At 62.9% G+C, this 9,163-nt stretch overlaps 1 protein-coding gene across 1 annotated transcript in view; it reads left to right on the top strand.

Moving 5' to 3' along the window:
- Positions 1 to 3,700: 3,700 nt before the first annotated feature.
- SBNO2 (strawberry notch homolog 2 (Drosophila)) overlaps positions 3,701 to 9,163 on the top strand; it is a 42,217-nt gene continuing 36,754 nt past the window's right edge. Inside the window, exons 1-2 of the mRNA XM_011964100.1 lie at positions 3,701 to 3,783; positions 5,214 to 5,325. Coding sequence (XP_011819490.1) covers positions 3,716 to 3,783; positions 5,214 to 5,325 — 180 coding nt within the window. The 5' untranslated portion in view covers positions 3,701 to 3,715. The remainder of the gene's footprint in view (positions 3,784 to 5,213; positions 5,326 to 9,163) is intronic.

The following is a 9,163-nucleotide window of genomic DNA, read 5'->3' as shown; positions in this document are numbered from 1 at the left end:
GGGGTTTCACCGTGTTAGCCAGGATGGTCTCGATCTCCTGACCTCGTAATCCACCCATCTCGGCCTCCCAAAGTGCTGGGATTATAGGCTTGAGCCACCGCGCCCAGCCAGTTTTATCATTTTTAAGACAGGATCTCGCTCTGTCGCCCAGGCTGGAGTGCAGTGGTGCGATCTCGGCTCACTGCAGCCTCTGCCTCCCAGGCTCAAGTGATTCTCCTGCCTCAGCCTTCTGAGTAGCTGGGACCACAGGTATGCGCCACCATGCCAAGCTAAGTTTTAAAATTTTGTTGCAGAGATGGGGTTTTGCCATGTTGGCCAGGCTGTTCTCAAACTCCTGAGCTCAGTTGATCCGCCCACCTCGGCCTCCCAAAATGCTGAGATTACAGGCGTGAGCCACTGTGCCCGGCCCTGCCTGGGAATTTTCTACCTGGATACAGAGGGGCTGCCCTCTCCTGTCAAGCAGCAGGACCTGCTCCGGGACTCCAGGTCTCCTGGGCACTCCCTAGCCCAACGCCCAGGTTGGCCTGTGGGGCGAACATCACAGACACCCCTTGGCAGTCCATCCTCAGACGGCTCTGGGCAGCCTCCTGCCATGTTCTGACTGTCCAGAGGGGGCTCCGAGCTGGGGCCAGGGTACCCCTCTTGTAGCAGGGTCCCTTTTGTGGCCCAGACCCTTCCTGTCCCCCTCACTAGTTCCTGAGCCCCTTGGGGTTGAGGCTGGATCCCCACAGCTGCCCCAGTGGAGCTCGAGTACTGGCCGTCAGTCAGCCTCCTTGGCCACCATAAAGGGGCTTGGCCAAGCCACATCCCGGCCGGAACAGCTCCATCCCCCGAAACCCGCCAGGTGCTTGTTCCAACCCAGGAATTCTATCTCAGAAACACACCCCGGGGACTGATCCAGGAGGGAGGGGAAGACAGAGCGGCACTATTTATAGCGGCAGGAAACTGGAATCTCCCCAGAGGCTCCACAGTGGGGAAATAATTAAGCGAATTATGGGATGTGGAGACAGAGGAGCCGTCTTCGAGGACCCGAGGGGCAGCGGGAAGGTGTTAGCAGTGACAGTTGGGGCCTGTGGCAGAGCTCGACCCTGGCGGGGGCACTGGACAGCAGCCACAGGGCTCAGGCCGGGGCACACCCATGCGTGCAACCGGCTTTGCCCCCCAACCCGTGTGTGAGGCTCATCCCACCCTCCCTGTTCCAGGTTCCATCACATTCAGATACAGCGTGGACACCGCTGGGCAGGGTCAGCTGAGTTCACACACACACGGCCCAGCCTCTTCCAGCGCCAGAGTATTAAATTAGAAATAAAAATACACCAGCCAGCACAATGGCTCACGCCTGAAATCCCAGCACTCTGGGAGGCCGAGGTGGGCAGATTGCTTGGGGTCATGAGTTCGAGACCTGCATGGCCAACATGGTGAAATCCCGTCTCTATTAAAAATATAAAAATTAGCTGGATGTGGTGGCTGGCACCTGTAATCCCAGCTACTCAGGAGGCTGAGATAGGAGAATCTCTTGAACCCAGGAGGCGAGGTTGCATTGAGTCGTGATTGTGCCACTGCACTTCAGCCTGGGTGACAGAGTGAGACTCCATCTCAAAATAAGGAAAGGAAAGAAAATCCCCAGGCAGGCTCTGATTGGCTGGCCAGGGTCAGGTGACCACCTCTGGACCAATTATGTGCTAGGGCCTGCCCTCTAAAGGTGAAGCCGCACCCTCTGGCTGCCAGAGAAGGTCCCAGGGAAGGCTCTGATTGGCCTGCCATGCCCATGGCACCCCTGTGGGGTGGGACTAGGGTATCTGTGACTGGCAGCTCTCAGCAAAGCCACGGGCTGTGGGAGGAGGTTGGGATAGAGGCAGTCATGACTTACCCCCATTCCAGCCCCTAGCTTGGCCTGGGCACAGGTGGAGCATGTTGGGTGAGCCAAGGACCCCTGGGTCCTCCCACGCTGGGACCCCACAGCCCCCCGCCCTACTGCAGCTGCAGTTCCCTGGCTGTGGCCATGCCCAGCCTGGCCCAAGGCACCGTGTGTGCCTGAGACAGGGACTCCAGCTCATCTCAGGAGGCTGGGTTGGTCTGGAGTCAGAGTCCTGTTCCAGAATGTTCTGGATGTGCCACGTGGCCTTGGGAAGTTCCTGTTTCTCTCCAGGGCTGGCTTTTTCTCTCCCCAAAAGGGCAGGAGGAGGGGAAGGATCAGGAGACCTGGGCTCTGGAGCCCCCGTGGCCGGTGGCCCTGCTTCCTGCAAGCCACCTCCTTGGGACCTTCTCACTTGTGCAGGAGCTCAGGACGCCCTGGCTGCCGGCCTCTGTGCAGGGGAGGAGCTGTGGGCTTTCGCTGATAAATTCATTTTATGCAAAAGCTGGAGGAGCAGGACAGTGGTCACCCCGAGGGCTTTGCCTATCTCGGGCTCTCGGGGGTCCTGGAATCCCCCACCCAGCACCTGAGGGTACAGAAAGCAGCCCCTGGCCATCAGGGCTGGTTCCCGGACAGCGTGAGGTGAATGAGAGGCCAGAGGTGGCCAAGCCCCAGGGAATTGCATCAGGGCCTCAGGGAGGAGCAGGGCTCATGTGGGCCTGGGAGAGGTCATTGGGGGACTCGGGGCAGCAGGCGAACCACCCCCCCCGACTCTGGAAGCCACCATGGCCCATGGTCCTGCTGGGATAAGCAGGATGATGCCCCCGGCTGGTGGCGTCTCCGTCATGACCACGGGGGCGTCTGTGACGGCAGGGTCTCTCTGCTGCAGGTGGGGTTGGCCCTGTGCAGGTGGGGGCCCTGCTGAGGGGTGCCCATTCTTCAGGGCACGAGGTATCCACAGCCCTGCCCCCAAAGCCGTAGGTGCTGACCCCAGGCTTGCTGCCGCCCCGGGCCTGCTGCCGCCCCGGGCCTGCTGCTGCCCCGTGTGCTCCCCATCCTCAGGTTTTGGGCCCTGCTGTGTGCCCCACGCCACTCTCGTTCCCAAGGGCAGGCACAGTGAGCTTTTCCCAGAGAACCATGGGGTGGGGACATCAGCTCCTGGCGAGGGTGTTGGGTAAGCCTGGCCTGGAGTCAGACCCACCAGAGATTCGGCCAACCTGGAGCCACTTATGCCTCTACTGACCTCTGGCTGAGCCTCCAGGCCTCTGGTCACCATTTCCCAAAAGAGGCTCCCGGCACCCCAACCCCATGCAAGTTCTAAGAAGTCAGGGTCCCGTCCCGTGCAGCAGCCTGAGCTTCCCGGTCACACCAGCACGTCCGAGGGGCCTGGAGCTGGTGTGAGGCCCTCGCGTGCCCCAGGCCCTGCCCGAGGAGCCCCCTGTGCCCACCCTGCACTGCAGGTGGCAGGAGCACGTCTCCGTCATGCGAACAGTCCGATCCTCCACCTCCTAGAATGGGGCCTCCAAGCAGGGTCCTGGGGCCAGCAGCACCCCCAGGTCTTGTGTGAGATGCAGACTCCCGGGCTGCGGGCCTGGTGGTAGAGCGAGCCCTTCACGCGGGTGGTTCAGCGCCTTCAGACCACACCACAAGCCTTGGGCGGGGTCTGGTACAGGTGGGGAAACTGAGGCATGGGGCGGTTAAATGACTCCCCAGGAGATTCAGCAGGGGCAGGACGGGACCCTGACTGCAGGGCCTCCCTGGCCCCTCGGGCTCTCACCCTGCCCGGAGGGCTCAGCCAGGCTGCACCGCAGGTCCCTCTGCTCCCCACTCACTGATGCCCGCCGTCTCTTCCAGAGCGCCATGCTGCACTGCCCCTACTGGAACACCTTCTCACTGCCGCCGTACCCTGCCTTCTCCAGTGACAGCCGGTGAGTACCGAGGTCCTCCCCACACAGCCCCCCAGGCCTGCTCACTTCTGAAGTCATAGTTACCAACGGAGTTCTGGGTGCAGGGCGCGAGGGCTCAAAGTCCTGTTGAGGGGTTGGGGGGTGGTATGCACGTGGTCCTGGAAGGCGTCACCCCAGGGGCCAGGTCCGGGCCGAGACCACTGTTTGTTGAACGCCGTTTTGTGATCCATGGCTTCCGTCTCCTCGAGAGCCCAGCTTGGTAGAGGGCGGGGAGGTGTGGGCTGGGGGCGCGGGGGCCTCCTGTGGAGGTGACACCAGGGTGGGAAGGGGTGAGAGGTTTTCTGGAGTGAAGGGAGCCAGAAGGGCACTTTTCCCACAGAGGGCAACAGCTGGGCTGGGTTTTGCAGGGGAGGTAGGAGTTGGCCAGGCGAGCAGGCGAGCAGGCTCCCAGGCTATGCGAAGGCCTTGGGAGCAGGTGTAGCCAGAGCCTTGGGAGACTCCAGGAGATTGTGGAGCAGCTGTGAGCGGCCCAGGAATGGAGTGGATGCTGCTTTCCTGTTGGTGTTTGCAAACCTTTCTGTGCAGGAGGAGAGTGGCCCCCAGGCGGTCCCTGCCCCGGGGCAGCTCTGCACAGGCCACTCAGACCCAAGCCCTCTGGCTCACCACTAGGCAGAGACCTGGGCCTGCTGCCAGCCCTGCTGGAGCGAAGCCTCTGGAGGGAGAGCCCGGGGGAGCCTGGCAGGTGGGAAAGAGGCCCTGGGGACGGCAGCCACCCCCCGTCCTGAGCGCAGGAGCCACGAGGGCTGGAGTGGAGAAGGGCAGAGAAGACTCCCTTCAGCAATGCCCAGTGCTCCCAGCCAGCTGCATTTTACTCCTGGAGTCTGGGGAGAGGTGCCCTTGGGTGGGGGGGTCCCCAGGACCCTCTCCTTGCTGTGTCCTCTGCCATCCTCAGGGTGACAGGGGGCGGGGGCCCCGACCTGGGCCTTCCTGGGAGGACGGCGATCCTGGGTTTCTGCCCGTGGCGCTGTCCTCCTTCGTGGCAGGAGTGAGGTGTGGGCCAAGGGGCCTGTGTGTGGGGGAGGGACAGCCAGGCGGGGGTTCTGAAACGCCAGAATGAACCCTTAGAATGAGTCCTGCTGATGGAGCGGGGAGGGCGGGATGGTGGCCCTGGACACCCCCCCGCCCACCAGACAGCCATTCCTGAGGAGCTAGGCCGGGCTGTGTCCAGTGGGGGTGGGAGGGCAGCTCCAGGCTTGACCACCAGACCCTTGGAGGCCCCTCCGTGTGTGCAGCGGAGCCGTGGGTCCTGCCGGGCCTGGGCACACTCCAGCGGGGCCTCGAGGGGCCTCTGGCTGCGGCCACGGGGGAGCAGTTGTGTTACTGAGGGAGCGGGTCCCGCACCCCCATGCCCACTCTCACCTCCCCCGTCTTCCTCCCCTTTCTCCCTCCAGCCCGTTCATGAGCTCCGCCTCCTTCCTTGGCAGCCAGCCCTGCCCAGACACCAGCTATGCCCCCGTGGCCACCGCCTCCAGCTTGCCACCAAAGACCTGCGACTTTGCTCAGGTAGGAGCCCCAGGAGCTCTCTGCGCTGTGGGGGGCAGGGTGGAATCTGAGCCACCTCTCCAGCTGCCCTGCGACCTCTGACCTCTCGCGCTCACATCTGCCTGGGACTCAGCGACCTCGGCTTTGCCCCCTAGCCACAGGGTTTAGGTGGGGCAGTGGGAGCCTGAGATGTGGCTTGGTTTTGGGGAAAAGCCAGTGATTGTCCCTTTGTGTCAGCAGTGAGCCCCACCTGGCCTTTGGGGTCCCTGTGAGCATCTGGGCAATGTCACAGAGGGAGGTGGGGGGACGGCGGTGCTGGGAGAGACCTTGGCAGCCGTCGCACCGCCCCCATGGCCCTCCCTCTGGGTGGGTCCAGACCCTCTGCACGCTGGAGTCCCAACCCCATAACAGCCACCTGAAAACAGAACTCACACACCAAAGGAAGAGAACCTTCAACCTCATTCTCTCCAGGGTCACTGGGGGCTCCCAGTCTCCCACTGTGGCATCAGGCGGACCCCACCCCCATCCTCACAGCCTCCCCCAGGGGGTTCCCAGTGCCCCACCTTCCTCACGGCAGCTCTGGAGCACCCAGTGCCACAGAGATCGGCTTCCCCGGGACGGTTCAGATATCGCAGCCTCTCGTGTGGGACCCAGGGCCAGGGGCTGCTGCTGGGCCGGACCATGCCCAGGGCCTGCTGGGGAGCGAGGGTCACGTGGTGCTCACCTCCCCGCAGCCTCCGCTTCCCCCTGTGTAGTGGGCATGTGAGATCTGCCTGGGCCTCAGAGCCCGTGGGGGGATGGGCACAAGCCGGCCAGATCCGGAGAGAAGCGGTCAGGTGTGGCTGCAGCAGCCAGTTCAGGTCCCAGGGCTCACCCAGACCCAGGCCCTGCAAACAGCTCGCTGGGTGGACCCTGGGCCCACTTCTCCCCACTCAGGGCCGTAGCAGAGCGGGGCAAAGTGAGCCGGACCCTGGGTCTGTGCTAGGGCGACTGGGTCTCACGTCCGCCCCGACCCTGGAGTCTGCGAGGGGAACTTCCTGGGAAGTAGAGTCTTTTTGGGTGTCATTGGGTAAGGATTAAGATGAGACGAGGTAGCCCTGAAATCCAGCACACGGGTCCTTGTGCTGGGACACACAGAGGACCCTTGTCCTGTGTGTCTGGGGAGTCTGAGACAGGAGAGACGGGAGCTGGTGCGACACCGGAGGCGGGCTGGGGCGGGGTGGCCACAGGTCGGGGTCACCTGGATCCCCAGGGCTGGAAGAGGCAGGTCAGAGCCGGGGGAGGGAGCGAGGCCCTCAGACACCTTGACCTCCGACTCATGGGCTCTGGGACGGGGAGAGAATGGATTCCTGTCCTGTAGCCCCCAGTGTGTGGCCTGGAAATTGGCCTACCCGCTGTGTTCAGGGTGGGGGGTGCCCCTGCTCATCCGGGAGCTGAGGTCAGCAGGGTGCACACGGGAGCTCTGTCCTCACCCGAAGTAGCCCTGGACCCCGTGTGATCTGGTCCTGGCCAAGGCGTGGCGAGCTGCTGCCCCGTGCCAGCCGGACACAGGAGGAAACTGAGGCAGGGGAGGCGCCCGTCCAGGACCGGCGTCCATGCCGCATCCTTCAGATGAAGGACACGGGCAGGAGCCCGGGGTGTGTCTGATGGCAGCGGCCCCTTCCTCACTGCCCCTGCCGTCCTACCAGCCCCTGCTCAGCCCGTCCTTGCCCCTCCCCCTTCTTCTCTTTCATCCCTTCTCTGCCTCTTTCTCTGTCTTCCTTCTGTCTCCTTCTTCTCTCTGTCTGTCCCTCTCCCTCTCCCCCTTGCTCCTAGTCTCTCTCTTTCCCTCTCTCTTAGTCTCTCTCTGTCTGTTTCCCTCTCTGTCTCTGCCTCTCTCTCCGCCTCTCTCCCTCTACCTCTGTCTCCCTCCCTGCCCCTGTCTCTCTGTCTCCCTCTCTGTCTCTGTCTCTCTGTCTCCGTCTCTGCTTCTGTCTCTTTGCCTCTGTCTCTCTGTCTCCGTCTCTCTCTGTCTCTCTGTCTCCCTCTCTGTCTCTGCCTTTGGTCTCTCTGTCTCTCCACCTCTGTCTCTTTGTCTCCTTCTCTGCCTCTGTCTCTGTCTCCCTCTCTGTCTCTCTTCCTGTCTCTGTCTCTGTCTCATGAATTCTCCTGCTTCTCCCCTCCCGAACAATTGCTGCTGCATCTGTTCAGCCCGGAGCCCTCGGGGCCGCTGTGTTCCCTTCGTCTGCTCCGCGTCTAACCCCTGCTGGTCACTGCGCGTTTGGGGACTGTGGCCGCTCATGACCCCTCTTCAGAGCATGCCACATCCATCTGGTAGATGTTGCTTCTGTGAGCGCTGCCCGCCCGGCTCCCTGCCCACCCTGCCCACAGCCGCCTCGCGCTCCAGAGGCCACGCGTGGGCAGCTTGGACCCAAATCTCCCTGTTAAAGCAGAAGAGGCTCCTTCAGAGGAGACCTGACCCGCGGAGCCAAGTGTGGGACAGGACGGGTGTGAGTCAGCCCAGGCCTGTGGGCCGGGCCACATGGTTCTGCGGTGCCGAGCGTGGGACGGGGCGCGTGGTTCTGCTGTGCCGAGTGTGGGCCAGAACGGGTGCAGGTCAGCCCAGGCCTGTGGGCCGGGCCACATGGTTCTGCGGTGCCGAGCGTGGGACGGGGCGCGTGGTTCTGCTGTGCCGAGTGTGGGCCAGAACGGGTGCAGGTCAGCCCAGGCCTGTGGGCCGGGCCACATGGTTCTGCGGTGCCGAGCGTGGGATGGGGCGCGTGGTTCTGCTGTGCTGAGTGTGGGCCGGAACGGGTGTGAGTCAGCCCAGGCCTGTGGGCCGGGCCGCATGGTTCTGCGGTGCCCAGTGTGGGACGGGGCGCGTTGTTCTGTGCCGAGTGTGGGCCGGAACGGGTGCAGGTCAGCCCAGGCCTGTGGGCCGGGCCGTGTGGTTCTGCGGAGACAGGAAGGAGTCCAGACCTGAGCCTGGCATTCGAGGCCCTTCACACCATGGCCCCACAGCGCAGCCCAGCCCGCCACGGAAGCCTCTGCTCCAGACTCAGACCTGAGGAAACCGTGCTGGCTGCGCTGTTACAGCCCCCAAGACGTCCCCATCCTGATCCCCAGGACCCGTTGTCATGTTGCCTCTCATGGCAGATGGGACTGAGTGACAGACCTGAGACGGGAGAGCATCCTGGGTGACCTGGAGGCCCAGTGTCCTCACAGGGCCCTCACGAGGGGAGGCGGGAGGGTGAGAGCCAGAGGGAGACGGGAAGAGGCTGCACTGTGGCTGTGAAGCGGGAGGAAGGGGCCCCAAGCCAAGGGATGTGGGCACCTCTGGACACTGGGAAAGGCAGGAACTGGGTTTTCCCCCTGGAGCCCCCAGGAGGGACCTGCCCTGCCCACGTGGCCTTGATGTTACAACTTCTGCCCTCCAGACTGTGAGAGGGTAAGCGTGTGTTTCATTGATATGTTTTTTTAGTTTTTATTTTTAGAGACAGGGTCTGGCTCTGTCGCCCAGGCTGGAGTGCAGCGGTGCAATCTCGGCTCACTGCAGCCTCCACCTCCTGGGCTCAAGCGATGCCCCCACCTCAGCTTCCCCAGTAGCTGGGGCCACAGGCACGCACCACCACACCCAGCTAGTTTTGTATGTTTTGTGGAAATGAGGTCTCACTGCGTTGCCCAGGCTGCTCTCAAACTTCTGGGCTCAAGCGATTCTCCTGCCTGGGCCTCCCAAAGCATGGGGATTACAGGCGTGAGCCACCACATTCAGCTTGTTGGAGCCTTGAGGTTGACAGTAGCTTTTCTTTTTTTTTTTTTTTTTGAGACGGAGTCTCGCTCTGTCGCCCAGGCTGGAGTGCAGTGGCCGGATCTCAGCTCA

The sequence above is a fragment of the Colobus angolensis genome, unplaced genomic scaffold (genome assembly GCF_000951035.1).
Source record: "Colobus angolensis palliatus isolate OR3802 unplaced genomic scaffold, Cang.pa_1.0 Scaffold64, whole genome shotgun sequence".
In the NCBI taxonomy this organism is placed as follows: Eukaryota; Metazoa; Chordata; class Mammalia; order Primates; family Cercopithecidae; genus Colobus; species Colobus angolensis.
This window is presented reverse-complemented; position numbering and strand designations above follow the sequence as displayed.